This window comes from Macaca thibetana, chromosome 11, assembly GCF_024542745.1.
Source record: "Macaca thibetana thibetana isolate TM-01 chromosome 11, ASM2454274v1, whole genome shotgun sequence".
Taxonomy (NCBI): Eukaryota; Metazoa; Chordata; class Mammalia; order Primates; family Cercopithecidae; genus Macaca; species Macaca thibetana.
In genome coordinates this window covers 108,114,784-108,140,517 of record NC_065588.1, presented here as the reverse complement: position 1 = coordinate 108,140,517, position 25,734 = coordinate 108,114,784, and the positions used below count along the sequence as shown (strand labels likewise).

Sequence of the window (25,734 nt, the reverse complement as noted above, 5' to 3'; positions counted from 1 at the left end):
TGGTCTCACGCTGTTGCTCAGGCTGGAGTGATCCTCCTGCCTTAGCCTCCCGAGTAGCTGGGACCATAGGCGCATGCCATCAGCTAATTAGTCCAGCTAATTTTTCATTTTTTGGAGAGATGAGGTCTCCCTGTGTTGCCCAGGCTTGTCTTGCTCAAGCAGTCCACCCCCTTGGCCTCTCAAAGTGCTGGGATTACAGGCATGAGCCACCATGCCTGGGTGACCCATGTGTTATTTAGAAGTGTATTGTTTCATCTCTAGATATTTTAGGATTTTCCAGCTATCTCTCTGTTACTGACTTCTAATATAATTACATTTTTAAGAAATTTATTTTTTATTTTTTAAATTGAAATAAAAATATAGATCTGATTTACCATCTTTACTGTTTTTAAGTGTACAGTTAATAAATAGTTTATATATTTTTTCAAAAATAATTTCACTGTGGTCCAGGAGCATACTTTGTATGATTTCTGTTTTTAAAATTTTGCTGAACTATGTTTTATAGCCCACAATGTGGTCTTAGGGAATATATCATATGAGCTTGAGAAGAATGTATATTCTGCTTTTGGTGAATGAAGTGTTCCATAAATATCTTCAATTCTCAGCTACCTTCCATGTCTTCTTAGTGGAGGTAGAAGTAGGTATAACATTTTTTGGGTTCTTTTGTAGTGATGAGGTTTCACCAAGTTGACCAGGCTGGCTTGAACTCCTGGGCTCAAGAGATCCGCCCACGTCAGCCTCCCAAAGTGCTGGGACTACAGGAGTGAGCCACCACACCTGGCCGGGTATAACTTTTTAATAAATTAGCCACTGCTTTCAACATAAACCACTTCTATATCCAATTCCCAAATCTATCTTGGAATTTTTATAGCTCTTCTAACAGGGTTTTAACTCTAAGGCAGCAAGCCTTTACACCAGTGTCAAAATTACCTCACTGTTCTATTTGAATATTCTCTAAGGTCCTTCCTCCTTCCTCTACCCAGAGAGGATTTTTATTTCTTTTGTTTTTTTTAATAACGAATAAACTGGTCTTTTTTTCCTGTGTGCCTTATAGTATAAGCCCTATTCTCTTTTTTTTTTTTTTTGAGACGGAGTCTCGCTCTGTTGCCCAGGCTTGAGTGCAGTGGTGCAATCTCGGCTCACTGCAAGCTCCATGTCCCAGGTTCACGCCATTCTCCTGCCTCAGCCTCCTGAGTATCTGGGACTACAGGCACCCGCCACCGCACCCGGCTAGTTTTTTGTATTTTTAGTAGAGATGGGGTTTCACCGTGGTCTTGATCTCCTTATGTTGTGATCTGCCCGCCTCGGCCTCCCAAAGTGCTGGGATTAGAGGCGTGAGCCACCATGCCCGGCCAGCCTTATTCTCTTAAGGAATCCAGGTCTTGACTTCTAGGAACATGACTCTCCTAGCTGCTCAAAAAATCACCCCCAACCCCACCTTTTTTTTTTTTGAGACAGAGTCTTGCTCTGTTGCCCAGGCTGGAGTGCAATAGCACAGTCTCAACTTACTGCAAGCTCAGCCTCCCGGGTTCACGCCATTCGCCTGTCTCAGCCTCCCAAGTAGCTGGGACTACAGGTGCCCACCACCATGCCCAGCTAATTTTTTGTATTTTTAGTAGAGATGGGGTTTCACCATGTTAGCCAAGATGGTCTCGATCTCCTGACCTCGTGATCCAACTGACTCGGTCTCCCAAAGTGCTGGGATTACAGGTGTGAGCCACTGTGCCCAGCATTTTTTTTTTTTTTTCTTTGACAGAGTCTCACTCTTGCCTAGGCTGGAGTGCAGTGGTGCAATCTCAGCCCACTGCAACCTCCACCTCCCAGGTTCAAGCAATCCTTATGCCTCAGCCTCCCAAATAGTTGGGACTCCCGGCGCATACCACCACACCCAGCTAATTTTTGTATTTTTAGTACAAACAGGATTTCATCATGCTGGCTAGTCTGGTCTTGAACTCCTGGGCTCACTTGATAGGCACACCTCGGGCTCAAAAGCACAATTTTTTTGTTTTGTTTTGTTTTGTTTGTTTTGTTTTTGCAAACAGAATTTTGCTCTGTCACCCAAGCTGGATAGCAGTGGTGCGATCTTGGCTCACTGAAAACCTCTGCCTCCCGGGTTCAAGTGATTCTCCTGCTTCAGCCTCCCAAGTAGTTGGGACTGTAGGCATGTGCCACCACGCCCGGCTACATTTTTGTATGTTTAGTAGAGAGGGGGTTTCACCATGTTAGCCAGAATGGTCTCAATCTCCTAATCTCATGATCCGCCCGCCTTGGCCTCCCAAAGTGCTGGGATTACAGGCATAAGCCACTGCGCCCAGCCTAAATTCTTGTTTTAAAACAATATGGCAATCAAGAATGAAATAATATATCACTACAGACCTAAGAGATACCAAAAGAATAATGAGGAAACATTACAAACATTTGATAGACGTACATTTGATACCTAGATAAATGGACCAATTTCTCAAAAAGCACAAACTACTACGTCTCACTCAATGTGAACTGGATAAGTCGAATATCTTTATAGCTATTAAGAAAATTGAATTTAGCCAGGTGCAGTGGCTCATGCCTGTAATCCCAGTACTTTGGGAGGTTGAGGTGGTTGGATCACCTGAGGTTGGGAGTTTGAGACCAGCCTAACCAACATGGAGAAACCCCATCTCTACTAAAAATACAAAATTAGCCAGGCATGGTGGCACGTGCCTGTAATCCCAGCTACTTGGGAGGCTGAGGCAGGAGAATCACTTGAACCCAGGAGGCGGAGGTTGCAGTGAGCCGAGATCATACCATTGCACTCCAGCCTGGACTACAAGAGCAAAACTCTGTCTCAAAAAGAAAAAAAAAAAAAGGAAAAAAAAAAAGAAAATTGAAGTTATAACTTCAGATCTCCCAAGAAAAATAAATATCAAGCCCAGATGGTTTCACTGGAGAATTGTAACAAACCTTTAAAAATTAACACTAATTCTACACAATCTCTTCTAGAAAAATAAAAGAGAAGGGAAGGGAACCTTATCCAATTCATTTTATGAGGCCAGTGTCACCCTGATACCAAAACCAGAGAAAGACAGTACAAAAAAAGAAAACTACAGACCAATATCCCTCATGAATATAGATGCAAAAAAAATTTAACCAAATATTAGCAAATAAGATTCAGCAATGTGAAAAACAGAATTATACACCATGACCAAGTTTTGTTTCTTCCGGGGATGCAGGATTGGTTTATATTTGAAAATCAATCATTGAATTCACCATGTTAGCAGGCTAAATAAGAAAAATCCCATGATCATATCAATTGGTGCAGAAAAAAGCATTTGGCTAAGCTTTACGCCTATTCATGATAAAAACTCCCAGAAAACTAGGTAGAGAGTGAAAACTACTTCAATGTAATAAGAACATCTATAAAAAGCCTACAGTTAGTGTTTTACTTAATGGTGAAAGACTGAATCTTTCCCCCTGCAGGATACAGTAGCAACATATACAAATCAATTATATTTCTGTATACTAGCAATGAACAATTTAATCAAAATAAAAATACAATTTAAAATCACTCAAAAAATGAAATATTTAGATGTAAATTTAACAAAATATGTATAGGACCTATTAAATGGAAACCACAAGACACTGATGAAAGAAATCAAAGATGTAAATAGAGATATGCTGTGTTTACAAATTGGAAGACACAAGGTAATAAAGGTATCAGTTTTCCTCAAACTGATACATAGGCTTAACCCAATTCATATCACAATCCAAACAAGATTCTTTGTAGATACAGACAAGAAAATTTTCAAATTTATATTTTACAATATAAATTTTCTAAAAGACAAAGGAAACAAGACTAACTAAAACAATTTTGGAAAATAATAACTTGGAGAAATCGCTTTTTTCTGTTTCAATAGTATGTGGTATTGCTGATGGGATACACACATAGATCAATGGAACACAGGAAACCCTTAAATAGAGTTTTTGCACTTTTTAAATTTAGCATAATATTCTTTTTTTTTTTTTTTTTTTTTTTTTTTTAACAGTGACATTTGAACTATGGTAGTCCATGAAATGCAGATCTGTCACTCAACTCACTGGGTTTCACTTATTTGTGAAAGAGTGATACCTTCTTTTTTTATTATTATTATTATACTTTAAGTTCTAGGGTACATGTGCACAACGTGGAGGTTTGTTATGTATGTATACATGTGCCATGTTGGTGTGCTGCACCCATTAACTCGTCATTTACATTAGGTATATCTCCTAATGCTATCCCTCCCCCCTCCCCCCTCCCCACAATAGACCCTGGTGTGTGATGTTCCCTTTCCCGTGTCCAAGTGATCTCATTGTTCAGTTCACACCTATGAGTGAGAACATGCGGTGTTTGGTTTTCTGTTCTTGCGATAGTTTGCTGAGAATGATGGTTTCCAGCTGCATCCATGTCCCTACAAAGGACATGAACTCATTCTTTTTTATGGCTGCATAGTATTCCATGGTGTATATGTGCCACATTTTCTTAATCCAGTCTGTCCCTGATGGACATTTGGGTTGATTCCAAGTCTTTGCTATTGTGAATAGTGCTGCAATAAACATATGTGTGCATGTGTCTTTATAGCAGCATGATTTATAATCCTCTGGGTATATACCTAGTAATTGGGATGGCTGGGTCAAATGGTATTTCTAGTTCTAGATCCTTGAGGAATTGCCACACTGTTTTCCACAATGGTTGAACTAGTTTACAGTCCCACCAACAGTGTAAAAGTGTTCCTATTTCTCCACATCCTCTCCAGCACCTGTAGTTTCCTGATTTTTTAATGATTGCCATTCTAACTGGTGTGAGATGGTATCTCATTGTGGTTTTGATTTGCATTTCTCTGATGGCAAGTGATGATGAGCATTTTTTCATGTGTCTGTTGGCTGAATGAATGTCTTTTGAGAAATGTCTGTTCATATCCTTTGCCCACTTTTTGATGGGGTTGTTTTTTTTTTTCTTGTAAATTTGTTTGAGTTCTTTGTAGGTTCTGGATATTTGCCCTTTGTCAGATGAGTAGATTGCAAAAATTTTCTCCCATTCTGTAGGTTGCCTGTTCACTCTGATGGTAGTCTCTTTTGCTGTGCAGAAGCTCCTTAATGTAATTAGATCCCATTTGTCAATTTTGGCTTTTGTTGCTGTTTCTTTTGGTGTTTTAGACATGAAGTCCTTGCCCATGCCTATGTCCTGAATGGTATTACCTAGGTTTTCTTCTAGGATTTTTATGGTTTTAGGTCTAACATTTAAGTCTCTAATCCATCTTGAAATAATTTTCGTATAAGGAGTAAGGAAAGGATCCAGTTTCAGCTTTCTACTTATGGTTAGCCAATTTTCCCAGCACCATTTATTAAATAGGGAATCCTTTCCCCATTTCTTGTTTTTGTCAGATTTGTCAAAGATCAGATGGCTGTAGATGTGTGGTATTATTTATGAGGGCTCTGTTCTGTTCCATTGGTCTATATCTCTGTTTTGGTACCAGTACCATGCTGTTTTGGTTACTGTAGCCTTGTACTATAATTTGAAGTCAGGTAGTGTGATGCCTCCAGCTTTGTTCTTTTGGCTTAGGATTGTCTTGGCAATGAGGGGTCTTTTTTGGTTCCATATGAACTTTAAAGCAGTTTTTTCCAATTCTGTGAAGAAAGTCATTGGTAGCTTAATGGGGATGGCATAGAATCTATAAATTACCTTGAGCAGTATGGCCATTTTCACAATATTGATTCTTCCTATCCATGAGCATGGTATGTTCTTCCATTTGTTTGTGTCCTCTTTTATTTCACTGAGCAGTGGTTTGTAGTTCTCCTTGAAGAGGTCCTTTACATCCCTTGTAAGTTGGATTCCTAGGTATTTTATTCTCTTTGAAGCTATTGTGAATGAGAGTTCATTCATGATTTGGCTCTCTGTTTGTCTGTTACTGGTGTATAAAAATGCTTGTGATTTTTGCACTTTGCTTTTGTATCCTGAGACTTTGCTGAAGTTACTTATCAGCTTAAGGAGATTTGGGGCTGAGACGATGGGGTTTTCTATATATACAATCATGTCATCTGCAAACAGGGACAATTTGACTTCTTCTTTTCCTAACTGAATACGCTTTATTTTTTTCTCTTGCCTGATTGCCCTAGCCAGAACTTCAATACTATGTTGAATAGGAGTGGTGAGAGAGGGCATCCCTGTCTTGTGCCAGTTTTCAAAGGGAATGCTTCCAGTTTTTGCTCATTCAGTATGATATTGGCTGTGGGTTTGTCATAAATAGCTCTTACTGTTTTGAGATATGTTCCATCAATACCGAATTTATTGAGAGTTTTTAGCATGAAGGGCTGTTGAATTTTGTCAAAGGCCTTTTCTGCATCTGTTGAGATAATCATGTGGTTTTTGTCTTTGGTTCTGTTTATATGCTGGATTATGTTTATTGATTTGTGTATGTTGAACCAGCCTTGAATCCCAGGGATGAAGCCCACTTGATCATGGTGGATAAGCTTTTTGATGTGCTGCTGGATTCGGTTTGCCAGTATTTTATTGAGGATTTTTGCATCGATGTTCATCAGGGATATTGGTCTAAAATTCTCTTTTTTTGTTGTGTCTCTGCCAGGCTTTGGTATCAGGATGATGTTGGCCTCATAAAATCAGTTAGGGAGGATTCCCTCTTTTTCTATTGATTGGAATAGTTTCAGAAGGAATGATACCAGCTCCTCCTTGTACCTCTGGTAGAATTCGGCTGTGAATCCATCTGGTCCTGGAGTTTTTTTGGTTGGTAGGCTATTAATTATTGCCTCAATTTCAGAGCCTGCTATTGGTCTATTCAGGGATTCAACTTCTTCCTGGTTTAGTCTTGGGAGAGTGTTAGTGTCCAGGAAATTATCCATTTCTTCTTGGTTTTCTAGTTTATTTGTGTAGAGGTGTTTATAGTATTCTCTGATGGTAGTTTGTATTTCTGTGGGGTCGGTGGTGATATCCCCTTTATCATTTTTTATTATATCTATTTGATTCTTCTCTCTCTTCTTCTTTATTAGTCTGCTAGTGGTCTATCAATTTTGTTGATCTTTCAAAAAACCAGCTCCTGGATTCATTGATTTTTTGGAGGGTTTTTTGTGTCTCTATCTCCTTCAGTTCTGCTCTGATCTTAGTTATTTCTTGCCTTCTGCTAGCTTTTGAATGTGTTTGCTCTTGCTTCTCTAGTTCTTTTAATTGTGATGTTAGGGTGTCAATTTTAGATCTTTCCTGCTTTCTCTTGTGGGCATTTAGTGCTATAAATTTCCCTCTACACACTGCTTTAAATGTGTCCCAGAGAGTCTGGTATGTTGTATCTTTGTTCTCATTGGTTTCAAAGAACATCTTTATTTCTGCCTTCATTTCATCATGTACCCAGTAGTCATTCAGGAGCAGGTTGTTCAGTTTCCATGTAGTTGAGCGGTTTTGATTGAGTTTCTTAGTCCTGAGTTCTAGTTTGATTGCACTGTGGTCTGAGAGACAGTTTGTTATCATTTCTGTTCTTTTACATTTGCTGAGGAGTGCTTTACTTCCAACAATGTGGTCAATTTTGGACTAAGTGCAATGTGGTGCTGAGAAGAATCTATATTCTGTTGATTTGGGGTGGAGAGTTCTGTAGATGTCTATTAGATCCACTTGGTGCAGAGTTGAGTTCAATTCCTGAATATCCTTGTTAACTTTCTGTCTCATTGATCTGTCTAATGTTGACAGTGGGGTGTTAAAGTCTCCCATTATTATTGTATGGGAGTCTAAGTCTCTTTGTAAGTCTCTAAGGACTTGCTTTATGAATCTGGGTACTCCTGTATTGGGTGCATATATATTTAGGATAGTTAGCTCTTCCTGATGAATTGATCCCTTTACCATGATGTAATGGCCTTCTTTGTCTCTTTTGATCTTTGATGGTTTAAAGTCTATTTTATCAGAGACTAGGATTGCAACCCCTGCTTTTTTTTGTTTTCCATTTGCTTGGTAGATCTTCCTCCATCCCTTTATTTTGAGCCTATATGTATCTCTGCAAGTGAAATGGGTCTCCTGAATACAGCAAACTGATGGATCTTGACTCTTTATCCAATTTGCCAGTCTGTGTCTTTTAATTGGGGCATTTAGTCCATTTACATTTAAGGTTAATATTGTTATGTGTGAACTTGATCCTGTCGTTATGATATTAGCTGGTTATTTTGCTTGTTAGTTGATGCAGTTTCTTCCTAGCATCGATGGACTTTACATTTTGGCATGTTTTTGCAATGACTGGTACCAGTTGTTCCTTTCCGTGTTTAGTGTTTCCTTCAGGATCTCTTGTAGGGCAGGCCTGGTGGTGACAAAATCTCTAAGCATTTGCTTGTCTGTAAAGGATTTTATTTCTCCTTCACTTATGAAACTTAGTTTGGCTGGATATGAAATTCTGGGTTGAAAATTCTTTCCTTTAAGAATGTTGAATATTGGCCCCCACTCTCTTCTGGCTTGCAAAGTTTCTGCCAAGAGATCTGCTCTTAGTCTGATGGATTTCCCTTTGTGGGTAACCCGACCTTTCTCTCTGGCTGCCCTTAACATTTTTTCCTTCATTTCAACTTTGGTGAATCTGACAATTATGTGTCTTGGAGTTGCTCTTCTTGAGGAGTATCTTTGTGGCATTCTCTGTATTTCCTGAATTTGAATGTTGGCCTGCCTTACTAGGCTGGGGAAGTTCTCCTGGATGATACCCTGCAGAGTGTTTTCCAACTTGGTTCCATTTTCCCTGTCACTTTCAGGCACACCGATCAGACGTAGATTTGGTCTTTTCACCTAATCCCATATTTCTTGGAGGCTTTGTTCATTTCTTTTTACTCTTTTTTTCTCTACACTTCTCTTCTCACGTCATTTCATTCATTTGCTCTTCAATCGCTGATACCCTTTCTTCCAGTTGATCGAGGCGGTTACTGAAGCTTGTGCATTTGTCATGTAGTTCTCATGTCATGGTTTTCATCTCTATCAGTTCTTTTAAGGTCTTCTCTGCATTGATTATTCTAGTTATCCATTCATCCATTCTTTTTTCAAGATTTTTAGTTTCTTTGCACTGGTTACGTAGTTCCTCCTTTAGCTCTGAGAAGTTTGATCGACTGAAGCCTTCTTCTCTCAACTCGTCAAAGTCATTCTCCGTCCAGCTTTATTCCATTGCTGGCGATGAGCTGCGTTCCTTTGGAGGGGGAGATGCGCTCTGATTTTTTAAATTTCCAGCTTTTCTGCACTGTTTTTTCCCCATCTTTGTGATTTTCTCTGCCTTTGGTCTTTAATGATGGTGACGTACTGATGGGGTTTTGGTGTGGGTGTCCTTTCTGTTTGTTCATTTTCCTTCTAGCAGTCAGGACCCTCAGCTGCAAGTCTGTTGGAGTTTGCTTGAGGTCCACTCCAGACCCTGTTTGCCTGGGTATCAGCAGCGGAGGCTGCAGAAGATAGAATATTGCTGAACAGCGAGTTTTACTGTCTGATTCTTGCTCTGGAAGCTTCGTCTCAGGGGTGTACCCAGCCGTGTGAGGTGTGAGGTGTTGTTCTGCACCTAGTGGGGGATGTCTCCCAGTTAGGCTGCTCAGGGGTCAGGGACCCACTTGAGCAGACAGTCTGTCCGTTCTCAGATCTCAATCTCCATGCTGGGAGAACCACTGCTCTCTTCAAGGCTATCAGACAGGGACTTTTACATCTGCAGAGGTTTCTGCTGCTTTTTGTTTAGCTATGCCCTGTCCCCAGAGGTGGAGTCTACAGAGGCAGGCAGGCCTCCTTGAGCTGCGGTGGGCTCCACCCGATTCTAGCATAATATTCTTAAAGTTCATCCACATTGTAGCATGTGTTAGTATTTCATTCCTTTTTTTTTTTTTTTTTTTTTTTAGAGTTGGGGTTGGCCAGGCGTGGTGGCTCATGCCTATAATTCCACCAGTTTGGGAGGCCGAGGCAGGCGGATCATGAGGTCAGGAGATCGAGACCATCCTGGCTAACACGGTGAAACCCCATCTCTACTAAAAATACAAAAATAAAATTAGCTGGGTGTGGGGGCAGGTGCCTGTAGTCCCAGCTACTAGGGAGGCTGAGGCAGGAGAATGGTGTGAACCCAGTAGGAAGAGCTTGCAGTGAGCTGAGACCATGCCACTGCACTCCAGCCGGGGCGACAGAGCAAGACTCCGTCTCAAGAAAAAAAAAATTGTTGGGGTTTCTCTTGCGCCCAGGCTGGAGTGCGGTGGTGCAGTCATGGCTCACTGCAGCCTCAAACTCCTGGGCTCAAGAGATTCTCCTGGCCAGGCACAGTGGCTCACGCCTGTAATCCCAGCACTTTGGGAGGCCAAGGCAGGTGGATCACTTGACCTCAGGAGTTTGAGACCAGCCTGGCCAACATGGTGAAACCCTGTCTCTAGTAAAAATACAAAAATTAGCTGGGCATGGTGGTGCACATCTATAATCCCAGCTACTTGGGATGCTGAGGCAGGAGAATTGCTTGAACCTGGGAGGCAGAGGTTGCAGTGAGCTTGTCACTATACTCCATCTAGCCTGGGTGACAGAGCAAGACTCCATCTCAAAAAATAAAAATAAAAATAAAAAAGATTCTCCCACCTCAGCCTGCTGAGTATCTGGGACCACAGATGCATGCCACCACAAACTGTTAAGTTTTAAATTTTTTTTAGAGAAAGAGTATCACCATGTTGCCCAGGCTAGTCTGGAACTCCTGGCTTCAAGCAGTTCTCCCACCTTGACCTCTCAAAATGCTGGGATTACAAGCATAAGCCATTGTGCCCAGCTCAACTCATTCCTTTTTATTGCTGAATAGTGGTCCATTGTATGGATATACTACATTTTACTTGATGATAGACTTTTGGATTGTTTTCATTTAATGTATAAGTAACATGCTATAAATACTCAGGTACAAGTTTTTGTCTGGATATGTTTTTGTATTTCCTGGGTATATTATGCATATATGAGTGGAAGTGCTAGGTCATATGATAACTCTGCATTTATTTACATTTTAAGAAACTACCAAGCTTTGATTCAAAGTGACTGCACCATTTTACATTCACACCAGCAGTGCATATGGGTTCTAATTTCTCTACATCCAGAATCTGTGTTTTTTATCTTTAGCCATTTAGTTCCTAGCATATAAATATTTCTTAAAAGTAAATATTTAATTTAAAGAACGAAGTCAATGAGAAAATAAACAAATGAACTGAGGTCAGATTAGTTTGTTGGGTTTCTTTTTTTTTTTTGAGACAGGGTCTTACTCTGTAACCCAGGCTGGAGTGCAGTGGCACTATCACAGCTCACTATAGCCTTGACGTGACCTGGGCTTGCTGATTCTCCAACCTCAGCTTCCTGAGTAGCTGGGACTACAGGTGCAAGCCACCATGCCTGGGTAATTTTTATATTTTTAGATTAGATTTTACCATGTTATCCAAGCTGAGCTTGAACTCCTGGATTCAAGCGATCTGCCCCTCAGCCTCCCAGAATACTGGGATTACAGGGGTGTGCCACCACGCCCAGCCTGAAGCCCAGATTTGTATAATTTGCCTGTTTCTGTGGTACAAATACTCCCACCACCATAACATAACAAGATATGGTAGTGGAGTATACAGATATACGGGGGAGAGTTATGGAAGATTTTCTTCCCATGGCAGAGTAATTATCTGGAGCCATATTACGTATACAACGGGGATGTGATAAAAGAGCTCACAATTTTTTAAAGCTTTACGTCTAAAAGCAGAGTGAAAACATTTTACAGTTGTTCAACATTTTGCATTCTCATTAGTAGAGGAAGACTGCCTTTTTTCTTTTTTGAAAAAACACTTCAGTGATACTTTCATGCCCCTTTCCCACAGCTTGCCCACAAAAAAATGACAAAATTCAAGAATGAAGTTTGGGGGAATAAGAAGCTAAACTTTTTTCAAATTAGTGTAACACTTTGCCTTCATTGTGGACAGAATTGCACCTATCTGAATTTGTGATGGTGTGATCTGGGTTTTCAGTAAACTATTTAAAAAAAACTTTTTTCCCTTTCATTGAGTCCAGAGAATGACATGGAGTATGACCCCAGGTTAGGAGGAGCTTCCCTCAGACATTCCTAAAGCGACAAGAAAAGATGTCAGGTTGGGGCCAAGGAGAGAGATAGCCAATCCAAGTCCCCCAGGGAGGGACTTGGCCCCTGGACTTCAGGAACACTAATATCTGTAACATCCAAATGTGTTTTCTTTCCCATATCATCATTTCCTTGGTTTCCCTCAAGTCTAGATAAAACTAGAGCCTGAACTTGGCAGTGCTTTGGGTAAGTAAAAGAAGGACCTGGTTCTCCGCTGGCCTGAGGCAGCACAGAGAAGACAAAAGTGGTCCAGAGAAGGCAGATAAAGGATGGCAAGAAGTCACCAGCCAACACCAGAGTCTCTTGGGGCAGCACCTGGCTGGGTTACAAGTGACTACCAATGGCAACACGTAAACATTCCTCATAATCCTCCAACACACTGGGGAGAGGAACCAGGAGAAAGGCTATGCTTCCTAGAGGCACAAACACACCATGCAGAACAGACTGTTCTCACTCGTGCTTAAGGGAACTCTGACTCTTGAACCCAGACATTTAAGATCCCAAGTTCCATGTACATGCTCATTCCTGCCCCCATTAAAACTCATCCTTCCCTGCCACAGTCTATCATAAACGGCTTCAGCCTTATTTGGCTGGAGTTTGCGATTTATAAACATTCAAAATTTACTTCATGAGCTTTATAAAATTAACAATATTGTATCTGAACAAGATTTTGGATTGTGCAGTGGCTATGGACTGGCAAAAAGCATCCTGCGTGGCTGGGCACAGTGGCTAATGCCTGTAATCCCAGCACTTTGGGAGGCCAAGGTGGAAGAATCACTTGAGGCCAGGAGTTCAAGACTAGTCTGAGTAACATAGACCTCCATCTCTAAAAATAAAAATAAAAATAAAAATACTTAGCACAAGAGGCTGAAGTAGGAGGGTTGCTTGAGCCCAGGAATTTGAGGGCTATGACTGCACCATTGCACTCTAGCCTGGGCAGTAGAATGAGACCTCATCTCTCTTTTTTAAGAAAATGTTATCCAAAGCAGTTTATTAATTTTTTTAATTCTAATTTTTGTGGGTACATAGTAGGTATATATATTTATAGGGGTACATAAGATGGTTTGATACAGGCATGCAATGCATAATAATCTCATTATGGAGAATGGGTTATCTGTCCCCTCAAGCATTTATCTTTAGTGTTATAAACAATCCAGTTATACTTTTTTAGTTATTTTAAAATGTATAATTAAATTATTACTGACTATAGTCACCCTGTTGTGCTATCAAATAGTAGGCCTTATTTATTCTTTATTTTTTTCTGTACCCATTAACCATCCCTACCTCCCCCTACCCCCAAATGCCCTTTCCCAGCCTCTGGTAGCCATCCTTCTATTTTCTATCTCCATGAGTTCAGTTGTTTTAACTTTTAGATCCCACAAATAAGTGAGAACGTATGATGTTTGTCTTTCTGTGCCTGGCTTATTTTACTTAATGATCTCCAGTTCCATCCATGTTATTGCAAATGATAGGATCTTATTCTTTTTTATGGCCAAATAATACTCTGTTGTATACATGTACTGCAGCCTCAACTTCTGGGGCCCAGGTGATTCTCCCACCTCAGCCTCCTGAGTAGCTAGGACTATAGGCACATGCCACCACTCCTGGCTAATTTCTTATATTTTTTGTAGAGACAGGGTTTTGCCATGTTTCCCAGGCTGGTCTCAAACTCGTATGCTCAAGCAGTTCACCCACCTCAGTCTCCCAAAGTGCTGGGATTACAGGCATGAGTCACTGCACCCAACCTGCATTTTCTTTATCTATTCATCTGTTGATGGACACTTAGGTTGCCTCCAAATCTTGGCTATTGTGAACAGTGCTGCAACAAATATGGGAGTGCAGCAGATATCTCGTCAATAACTGATTTCCTTCCTTACCCAGCAGTGAGATTGCTGGGTCATATGGTAGCTCTAGTTTTAGTTCCATAGTGATTGTACTAGTTTACATTCCCACCAACAGTGTAGAAGGGCTCCCTTTTCTCCACATCCTCGCCAGCATTTGTTATTACCTGTCTTTTGGATATAAGCCATTTTAACTGGGGTAAGATGATATCACATTGTAGTTTTGATTTGCATTTCTCTGATGATTAGTGAACAGTCACTTTTTCATATGCACGTTTGCCATTTGTGTGTCTTTTTTTGAGAAACGTCTATTCAAATCTTTTGCCTATTTGATCAGATTAGATTTTTTCCTATATTTGAGTTTCTTACATACTCTGGTTATTAATGCTTTGTCAGATGGATAGTTTGCAAATGTTTTCTCATATTCTGCGGGTTGTCTCTTCACTTTGTTGATTGTTTCCTTTGCTGTACAGAAGGTGAGCCCATTTGTCTATTTTTACTTTGTTTGCCTGTTTGTAGGGTATTACCCAAGAAGTTTTTGCCCAGAGCAATGTCCTAGAGATTTTTCCCCATGTTTTCTTGTAGCTGTTTCATAGTTTAATGTCTTAGATTTAAGTGTTAATCCATTTTGATTTGATTTTTGTATATAGCAAGAGATAAGGGTCTAGTTTCAGTCTTCTGCATATGGATATCCAGTTTTCCCAGCACCGTCTATTGAAGAGACTGTCTTTCCCTGTTCTTGGCACCTTTGTCAAAAATGAGTTCACTAGGTGTGTGGATTTGTTTCTGGGTTCTCTATTCTGTTCCATTGGTCAATGTGTGTGTTTTTATGCCAGTACCATGCTGGTTTGGTTGCTATAGCTCTGTAGTATAATTCAAAGTCAGGTAATGTGATTCCTCCAGATTTGTTCTTTTTGCTTAGGATACCTTTGGCTATTCTGGGTCTTTTATGGTTCCATATAAATTTTAGTATTGTTTTTTCTATTTCTGTAAAGAATGTCATTGGTATTTTGATAGGGATTGAATTAAATCTGTAGATTGCTTTGGATAGTATGGACATTTTAACAATGTTGATTCTTCCAACATGGAATATCTTTCCACTTTTTGGTGTCCTCTTCAATGTCTTTCATCGGTGTTTTATAGTTTTCATTACAGATATCTTTCACTTCTTTGGTTACATTAGTTCCTAGGTATGTAATTTTATTTGTGGCTATTATAAATGGGATTACTTTTTTATTTCTTTTTCAGATTGTTCACTGTTGCATACAGAAATGCTTCTGATTTTTTATGTTGATTTTGTATCCTACAACTTTACTGAGTTTATCAGTTTTAATAGTGTTTTTGTGGAGCCTTGAGGTTTTTCCATATACAAGATGATATCATCTGCAAACAGAGTTAATTTGACTTCTTCCTTTCCAGTTTGCATGCCTTTTATTTCTTTCTCTTGTCTGATTGCTTTAGCTAGGACCTCCAGCACTATATTGAATAACATTGGTGAAAGGGGGCATCCTTGTCATATTCCAGATCTTAGAGGAAAGGGTTTCAGTTTTTCCTCGTTCAGTATGATACTAGCTGTAGGTCTGTGGTATATGGCTTTTATTATGTTAAGGTATGTTCCTTCTATACCTAGTTTTTTGATAAGGGTTCTTATCATGAAGGTATGCTGAACTTTATCAAATGCTTTTTCAGCATCTACTGAAATGACCATATGGATTTTGTCCTTCATTCTGTTGATATGATGTATCACATTAATTGATCTGCATATGTTGAACCATCCTTGCATCCCAGGGATAAATTCCACTTGGTCATGATGAATAATCTTTTTAATATATTCCTGAATTAGATTTGCTAGTAATTTGTTGAAGATTTTTGTCAGAGATATTCATCCGAGATATCTGATATTCATCAGAGACCAATGCCTGTAATTTGTTTCCTTCCTTCCTTCCTGCCTTCTTTCCTTCCTGCTTTCCTTCCTTTCTCTCTTTCTTTCTTTTTCTTGATGTGTCTTTGTCTGGTTTTTGGAATCAGGGTAATATTGGCCTTGTAGAATGAGTTTGGAAGTATTTGTCTTCCTCTTCTGTAGTTTGAGTAGGATTGGTATTGGTTCTTCTTTAAATGTTTGCTAGAATTTAGCAGTGAAGCCGTCGGGTCCCAGGGGTTTCTTTTTTTTTTTTTTTTTTTTTTTTTTTTTTTTTGAAACGGAGTTTCACTCTTGTTGCCCAGGCTGGAGTGCAATGTTGCGATCTTGGCTCACTGCAACCTCCGCCTTCTGGGTTCAAGTGATTCTCTTGCCTCAGCCTCCCGAGTAGCTGGGATTATATAGGCTTGTGCCACTACACCCAGCTAATTTTGTATTTTTGGTAGAGATGGGGTTTCTCCGTGTTGGTCAGGCTGGTCTCAAACTCCTGACCTCAGGTGATCCTAATATAATAATAATAATAATATAATTATTATATTATTTTTATTTTTATTTATTATTATTTCTAAATTATTAAGAAAATAACTTAGTTTCTTGCTTTTTATTTTTGTGTATCTATTATATGTTTTTTTGGCTTGAGGTTACCATGAGGCTTGCAAACACTATCTTATAACCCATTATTTTAAACTGATAACAACATAACACTGTTTGTATAAGCAAACAAGCAAAAAGAAAACTAAGAACTCTACACCTTAACTTCATACCTCTGCTTTTTCACTTTTGGTTGTTTCTGTTTATATTTTACTGTGCTATGTCTTGAAAAGTTGTTGTTGTTATTATTTTGATTGGTATATTGTTTATTCTTTCTACTTAAAATAAGAGTAGTTTATACACCACAGTTACAGTGTTATAATATTCTGTGTTTTTCTGTGTATTTCTATTACCAGTGAGTTTTGTACCTTCAGGGTGATTACTTATTGCTCATTAATATTCTTTTCTTTCTGATTGAAGTGCTCCCTTGAAAGCATTTCTTGTAGGACAGGTCTGATGTTGATGAAATCCCTCAGCTTTTGTTTGGGAAAGTATTTCTCCTTCGTGTTTGAGGGATATTTTCATTAGATACACTATTCTAGGGTAAAAGTTTTTTCCTTCAGAACTTTAAATATGTCTTGCCACTCTCTTCTGGCCTCTAAGGTTTCCACTGAGAAGTCTGTGACCAGAAATATTGGAGCTCCACTGTATGTTATTTGTTTGTTTGTTTTCTTTCTTTCTTTTTTTAATAAAAAAATAATTGATTTTCTCAGCCCCAGCCCCGGCAGTTCATGTGGCTGAGGAAGCCTGGCCTGATTTGTTTGTTTTCTCTTTCTGCTTTTAGGCTCCTTTATCCTTGATTTTTGGGAGTTTGATTATTAAATCCCTTGAGGTAGTCTTCTTTGGGTTAAATCTGCTTGGTGGTCTACAGCCTTCTTTTACTTGGATATTGATACCTTTCTCTAGGTTTGGGAAGTTGTCTGTTATTATCCCTTTGAATAAACTTTCTACCCCATCTCTCTCTCTACCTCCTCTTTAAGGCCAATAACTCAGATTTGCCCTTTTGAGACTATTTTCTAGATCTTGTAGGCATGCTTCCTTTTTTCTTTTTCTTTTTGCTCCTTTGGCTGTTTATTTTCAAATAGCCTGTCTTCAGGCTCACTAATTCTCTCTTCTGATTGATCAATTCTGTTATTGAAAGACACTGATGCATTCTTCAGTATGCCTATTGCATTTTTAGCTCCAGAATTTCTGCTTGATTCTTTTTAATTATTTCAATCTCTTTGTTAAATTTATCTGATAGAATTCTTAATTCCTTCTCTGTGTTATCTTGAGTTTCTTTGAATTTCCTCCAAGACAGTTATTTTGAATTCTCTGTCTGAAAGGTCAGATATCTGTTTCTCCAGGATTGGTCCCTGGTACCTTATTTAGTGCATTTGATGAGGTCATGTTTTCTTGGATTGTCTTGATACTTGTAGATGTTTGTCTGTGTCTGGGCATTGAAGAGTTAGGTATTTATTGTAGTCTTCGCAGTCTGGGCTTGTTTGTACCTATCCTTCTTGGGAAGGCTTTCCAGATATTTGTAAGGACTTAGGTGTTGTAATCTAAGCGGTATCTGCTTTAGGGGGCACCCCAAGCCCAGTAATGCTGTGGTTCTTGAAGATTCATAGAGATACTGCCTTGATAGTCTTAGGCAAGATCCAGGATAATCTGGATTGCCAGCCAGAGACTTGTTCTCTTCCCTTAATTTCTCTCAGACATACAGAGTCTCTATCTCTGTTCTGAGCCACCACTGGGGGTGCAGTGACACAAACACCCCTGTGGCCACCACCACTATGACTGCACTGGGTCAGACCTGAAGCCAGCACAGTTCTGGGTCTTGCCCAATGTCTGCTGTAACCACTCCCTGACTACCACCTATATTTGCTCAAGGCCTTGGGGCTCTACAATCAGCAGGTGGCAAGGCCAGCCAGGCTTGTGTCCTTCCCTTCAGGGTGGTGAGTTTCCCCAGGCCCTGAGTGGGTCCAGAGGAGCCAGCCAGGGACTAGAATCAAAAACCTTAGAAGTCTACCTGATGTTCTCTTGTACTGTGGCTGAGCTGGCACTCAAATCACTAGATGCAGACCTTCTCACTCTTCCTTTCACTTTCCAAAGGCAGAGAAGCCTTACCCTGTGGCCACCGCCACCATGGGCCCATGGGGAGTACTGCCAGACTACTGCCAAAGTTCCCTTAAGGCCCAAGGGCTCTTCAGTCAGCTTGTGGTGAATGCTGTCTGGCCCAGGACTCACTCTTCAGGAAATTGGGCTCCCCTCTGGCCCAGGGCAGGTCCAGAAATGCTGTCCAAAGCTAAGTCCTGGAATCGGGGACTCTAGCCCACTTGATACTCTACTCACCTGTGGCCGAGCTGGTACCTAAGGTGTAAGAGAAAATCCCATTTACTCTTCCCTCTGCTTTTCTCAAGTGGAAGGAGTCTTGCCCCATAACCACTACAGCTGGGAATGTGCTTAGTCTCACTTGAAGCCAGCAAGTCTCAGACTCTCACCCAAAGCCCTCGATGTAGTGCCTGGGTATTGTTGCTGGTTATTCAGGGCCCAAGGGCTCTTCCATTCGCAGGTGATGAACGCTGCCAGAACTGAGTCTTTCCCTTCAAGGCAGCAGGTTCCCTTCTGGCCCAGGGTGTGTCTAGTATTATCATCCAGAAGTTAGGGCCTGGAAAGTGGGCCCCAGAACTCTGACCAGTGCCCTATCTTGCTGTGGCTGAGCTGGTATCTAAGATATAAGACAAAGACCTCCACTCCTCTCCTCAAGTGGAGGGAAGGAGAGTCTCTCACAACTGTGAGCTTTGCAGCCTGGGGTGAAGGGGGAGGGGTGATGCTCTTAGCCACTCCAGCTGGTTTCAAAGTAGGTCATGTCCCCACCACCCTCTCACCCAGTTCACTGTCTCAGGGCCAATTCAGCACTAGGACTCCACCTAGGTTTTGCAGTCCTTGTGTCCTGGACTGCCTTTCAAGTTTCTTTGGGGCCCCAGAACACTTTAACCCATGGTGGTGAGGCTTACAGGAACTCAAGTTCCAGTGCTGGGATCTATCATTTCCCTCTGGCTAGAACTGGTTTAAATGCTCCCTCTGTTGGCAGGTGTCAGCTGTGTTTGGTCCAGTTATCCCTTCTGATTTTTAGTTCTTATGAATGTGCTTTTTTGTGTGTAGATAGTTGTTAAGTTGGTGTCCTTGCTGCAGGGGGATGATTGGTGGAGCCTTCTATTCCACCATCTACCGTGCCTAGACACCATCTTTGGGAAAAAAAAAATCCTTCTTCAAGGTACAAATATTGCCACGGTTGTGACAGTTAGATTTGATTAAATTATTCACTTGGTCAACATTTGTTGAGCAGTGAGCTGGGCCTACAAAACTGAATAATGATGCCAGCTTGCCACTCCATTCTGTCAGGATGTAGTAGGGGAAAAGACATTTTAATCCATAATGACTACACAGTGCAGTAGATTCATGACAGAGATCAGCATGTGTTTGTAAGGCTTTGGTTTCATTAGAGTCACTGAAGAAGCACCTCTGTTCTGGGCAATTAAGGACATGTCTTTCCCTTCAGTTTTTTTTGTTTGTTTTTTTGTTTTGTTTTGTTTTGTTTTGTTTTTAACGGAAGGAAAAAGCTCATGAGGCAGTAGATTCACTCATTCCTGGGGAGGGATGCAGGTCCTACCACTTACTGGCTACCTCTATAGCAAACTCTTCAGTCTCTGTTTCCTCATATACGAGATGGAAGTTTTATTGGGAAGTTGGGAGGATTAAATTAAGGCAATGAATGTAAAGTATTGCTTTAACACAGTGCCTGGAACAGAATGAATGTTTTTTATTTATTTGAGACAGGGTCTTGCTCTGTAGCCCAGGCTAGAGTATAGTGGTGGTATCATAGCTCACTGCAACCTCGAACTCCTGGGCTCAGCAATCCTCCTGGCTTAGCCCCCTGAGTAGCTGGGATTATAGGTGCACACCACTATGCCCGGCTAATTTTTTTTTTTTTTGTAGAGACAGGGTCTTACTATGTTGCTCAGGCTGATCTTGAATTCCTGGCCGAAAGTGATCCTTTCACCTTGGCCTCCCAAAGTGTGGGGATTACAGGCATGAACCACCGAGCCTGGCCTAATGTTAACATTATATTTTCTTTGTGCTCTCTTCTCAGAGAAGTAATTGCCACCTCCAGAATTCTATTACCTGTACAGAAGTTCCTTCTGATATTCAGTCAACAAGTTATTAATGTGAATAATTTTTTTAAACGAAAACTAGAGGAAAAAATATTTATTTTTAGTTTTTTTTTTTTTGAGACAGAGTCTCGCTTTGTCACCCAGGCTGGAGTACAGTGGTGTGATCTTGGCTCACTGTAGCCTCAACGTCCCGGTTTCAAGCAGTTCACCTACTTCAAGCCTCCCAAGTAGTTGGAACTACAGGCGCATGCTACTACTCCCGGGTAATTTTTGTATTTTTAGTAGAGACGGGGTTTAACTATGCTGACCAGACTGTTCTCAAACTCCTGACCTCAGGTGATCCACCCTCCTTGACCTCCCAAAGTGCTGGGATTACAGGCCACCGCGCCTGGCCAAAAATATTTTAATTTCATACATATAGTCAGCACTGTGGTAGATGCCTCTATACTATTATAGAATTAATGTAAACACAGTTTCCTAACTCTAGGTGATGTTCATCAGCCATGAGTTATCTGAGGGGTATGAAATTCATCCCAGGGAAATTAGTAAAACAGAAAAGCTATGAAAGTTGGCCTCACTTTGGGAGGCTGAGGCAGGTAGATCAGGAGTTTGAGATCAGCCTGGCCAACGTGGGGAAACCCTGTCTCTACTAAAAATACAAAAATAAGCCAGGTGTGATGGCATGCACCTGTAATCCCAGCTACTCAGGAGGCTAAGGCAGGAGAATCGCTTGAACCCAGGAGGCGGAGGTTGCAGTGAGCTGAGATCACAGCACTGCGCTCCAGCGCTCTGGAGTGACAGAGCGAGACTCCATCTCAAAAAAAAAAAAAAAAGCTGGCCTTGAAGATAAAAAGTATTTTAAGTACAAAGGGAAGATGGCTGTAGGAAGCATCTAGAAATATTGGGAAATAATAAATCAAATATACATATATCATATTAAACATCTGCCAGATTTGGAAAGCAGGTGACCTCAATGCTGACCTCTTAACCAACAAGCAATCAGGGTTTTCTTCTTTGATACAGTCCCTCCCGCAGTGCCCCAGAATAAAATGGACTCAATAACTAAACCATGTGGAACCTGAAGACATGTCTAATATGAATAGGGTTTTATTTGTTTTTGGATTTAAAAACTCTTCCTTTGATGAATGCACATTTATAGGTCAAGTTAGAACAACTAATCATATAACAATTGTCCTCACATAATAGGTAGTTGTTACTTAAAATGAAAATTCCAGAGACAGTAATAAATTCAGGCACATATGATTCTGTATGTCAAACAAATAGAAGACAGCATGTCCTGAAAAAGTTTCTGGTGACTAAAACAATTGGCCCAAAAAGACAAGGACATTGATGTCCAAAGATGCATGTTAATGGTTCCAATGAAATGTGAAAAAGCAAAAGGTACCAAAATATTTGACATATTAAATTAATGTAAATTTAATTACTAAAATGAATAATAAAAGTGAAAGAATCCTTCCTTCCACATTAGTATATCTGAGTCAGAGCCACTAAAGCTATCTATTTCTACTTCACCAAACCTCTCATTTCCACTCAGTGCTTGAGAAGTATGATATACTTGGCTTCATCTCCCTATTTCTAATCTTAAGAATCTGATGCTTCCTCCTCCTTTTCTTCTTCTTCTTCCTTCTCCTCTTCTTCTTCTTCTTCTTCTTCCTTCTCCTCTTCTTTTTCTTCTTTTTCTTCTGGGGCCACTTCTGCTGCCTCTGGCTTTATTTCTGGGGCCGGTGGTGGAGGCACTGCTGGAGGAGCTTCTGCTGGGGCAGCCTCTGGTGATTCTTTAAGCAAGCAGATCAAGCAAGTAATTACACTTAATAATAGTATTATAAAAAGTATAATGAATGATAATATCATCATGTCTACAGCACGTTCTTCATGTTTGGAACTAGATATCTTTTGATTTTGACCTCCTGAAGGTGTCCCACCTGGCTTACCAGGAGGGCCACTGTCCACACTACCTCCACTTCCTGCAGTAACACAGTCAGGGGGGGCATGCCCTTCATTACAGTGGCAGTGCCCTAAATCGTTACAAACTCCGTTCCCATTACACGTTTTTTCTGGGTTGCAGGCAGACATCACTGGGGTTTTATCTGTGCAGGCGGAATTTAGGCAGACTTTATTTGGTGCACAGTAAGTGCCATTGTGCACGTCTCCTTCATCAGGAATGTCAGTACTTGTATAGGCATCCATGCTCCAACATGAGTCATCTCCCCGAGGGACCTGAATCATTGTATGTTGGAGACTGATTTTTGGTAAGCCTGTAAACCCAGAACATATAAGTTTCCCACAAAATGTATTACCATCTGAACACCGAACATATTGTGACCCAGGACTGGTAGGAATGCCACAGTTTCCAAATCGGTCCCCTTTGCTGTTCATTGAATTGTAACACTCTTGTGAGGCTGATTTTGCACCATATCCAAATACTTGTTTGCACTGATTGTTAGGGTCCATACAATTACCTTTAATGCACTGGTAAATTTTATGACATTTTGAGCCATCTTGCTTATGCCTGTTGTCGGGGCATACTGCAGATGTACCATTGCAAAATTCTGGGAGGTCGCAGGAATCATTAGAAGGACGGCAAGAATATCCCTTAGGTTGAAATTTACAGTTATGACAACATGGACCATCACTGCACTCTGCTTTCACCTTCAGTATACAGTTTTCATCACAACATGGGTGACGCTGACATAGAGAACCACAGTCACACTGCTCCGTGTCCTCCACCACGCCATTTCCACAGACAGAATCCCTACGCTTGCGGCCCCTGGGCCATGGCTTGTTAAATAGGCAGGCCCCTTTGTGTTCTCGAAGGAACTGGTGGAAGTAGTCAGAGCTGCAGTTGCTGAAGCCACTTTCTTTTGTGATATTTTCATGCATGAGGCAAAAGTGCTTCTCTTTGCAAAAGCAGGCCGAGTGGTCGTGCTGAATACCCAGGTTGTGCCCGAGCTCATGGACCATCAGGGCTGCAAACAACAGCATATCTTCATGATGGAAGGATTCAACAGCTGCCGCAAAACCGCTTGAGCAGGCACCACTGAGAAAGGCCTGGCCCGTATTCTGTCCAGGATGATGCCCGACGATCATGTGGGCAACATCGTGCTTCGCACGACGGAAGAGCATCTCTTGTCTCCAGCGATTGAAATTCCTGAGTGTGATTTGCAAGTCCACTGCGACATCTATTAGGTCCCCCTCGTCCAAATCTCCATTCCGGCCAGCACCACCTCTGTGTTTATTCCCCTAGTGAAGCCGTTGGCCAGAGCAATGACATCCACTACTCTCTGGACCGTCTCATTGATGTTACTGCCCCACATCTGGAACCGCTGGTTGTTGACCACAACAAACATCTCCACGTACTTGGTGTGTGACCACAAGTAGGACAGCGCCTGTAGATCATGAGGCTTCCTGCTCCCTTGTTGCCAGCTAGTGGACACCACATGGCTGTCTCTGGAAGTGACACCACAGGAGACTCGCACTTCATGTGCCATGGTGTATAACACATGTTCAAACCGTCTTGAAGAGTCCATGGGCTCAATGCTGTAAGATTTTTCCTCCTTAATCAGGATGCCCCTGAGACCTGCACAGGTGTTGACAGAAACGAAAGAACCTGACACTCCTTCTATGTAGCCCTCATAGTGGCAGTCATGTGAGATGAAAGGCGATTCTTGCCCCAGGATGCCATTGTGGTAACTGTAGACTGGAAAGTTATTCACAAAATGGCTTCTTTTCACCTTCAGGTGAACCAAGTGCTTCTGGCCTTGCATAAGTAGCAAATAGGTTGCCTTTTCCACTGAGTCTTCACTTCCCCTGACCATCAGCCGCTTTGGGATGACTATTTCATAGGAAGAGTAATATACCGAAGCCATGTCACAGCATATGCTCGGGAGAAAAATTATCCCCAAAAGCAACATCATCCCCAGCCTGACACACGATTGACCTGGCACTAGCCCCAGCCTCAAATTTTTCATCTGGGGAGCCCAGGTCTGAAGCACCCTCCTAGCCTCATACAACACCACATGGAGTTTCATCAGAGAAGACAGGAAGGAGGCAGAGTCTCTCACAGAGGCTGTCACTGACATGGCCCTAGGGAATCAGTTGATGATGCAACTTGTGTCCATGAGCAGCAGCTCTCCCTGACACGCAGACCGTCAGACACAGGTACTAGCCCCAGATCTATGCCAGCTGCATGAAGCTACTTTCACCTCTGAAAGACCCAGCTTTCTGGCTGAGTCTCTGCCTAGTCTTCCGGGTCTATCTCATATCTTTCAGAAATTTTCCATACTTGATGACTTTCTCTTTCAGTTTCAGCTTCAGTGCCCCTGGTTAAGGTCCTATCGACATCATGGAGGGATGTATTATCAAAAAGACCAGAAACTCTATAATGTAGGACTATACTGTGCGAGGGGAAACAAAATCTCCATGCCTTTCTCAACTGGCCTACATGGAACAACCCCTCCCCCACCCCTCCTGTTGTCCGTTGCTCAGCTAACTCCACATGTTCCAGACCAGGGGTCTTGGAGATCTCTCTGGTGGGCATACACCACTGTCCATTTCCTCTCTTCTAAAACTCATCTCTAAGCACACAAACATCTTTACCTATGGTGCTCTTTTCTGCTCAGTGAGGCATTATAGATATGTGTGTCTGCATTTCAGGGGCCAGGCTGTTGGAAAATGCAAGTATGGTGGCTACCCTGTGCCCCAACATAGATCCCAGTGGGCTGATGACCCATGGGCAAGGTATAGTCCTGTTTTTTAACATTGCCAACATTGAGTTTCTAAATTCTGATTGTAACACTATCAAAAAGAGTATATGGGAGATGCCAGCAGAGCAGCTTTCTGTTATATGTGATTATCATAGACCATTGGCTGGTACCTCCAGAACTACACTCTCCTTGGGATAGTCTCACATATGGAGGTGATAAGATGATTATTATTATTTTTTTGAGATAGAGTCTTGCTCTGTCGCCCAGACTGGAGTGCAGTGGCGCGATCTCGGCTCACTGCACGCTCCGCCTCCCGGGTTCACGCCATTCTCCTGCCTCAGCCTCCCGAGTAGTTGGGACTACAGGTGCCCGCCACCATGCCCAGCTAATTTTTTGTATTTTTAGTGGAGATGGGTTTTC

The 25,734-nt window shown here is 41.3% G+C and overlaps 3 protein-coding genes across 5 annotated transcripts in view; 1 reads left to right on the top strand and 2 right to left on the bottom strand.

Annotated features, from left to right (window-relative positions):
- ERP29 (endoplasmic reticulum protein 29) overlaps positions 1–25,734 on the bottom strand; it is a 221,605-nt gene that overhangs the window by 72,750 nt on the left and 123,121 nt on the right. The gene's annotated exons all lie outside the window — the stretch shown is intronic.
- Positions 1–25,734, top strand: part of TMEM116 (transmembrane protein 116) — a 117,668-nt gene that overhangs the window by 61,994 nt on the left and 29,940 nt on the right. The window lies entirely within an intron of this gene.
- On the bottom strand, positions 21,661–25,098 carry LOC126931439 (disintegrin and metalloproteinase domain-containing protein 1-like). Its single transcript, XM_050749685.1, is given in 2 exon segments — positions 21,661–23,808; positions 23,811–25,098. Coding segments are annotated over 2 exon segments (2,496 nt in total). The 5' UTR covers positions 24,691–25,098; the 3' UTR covers positions 21,661–22,192.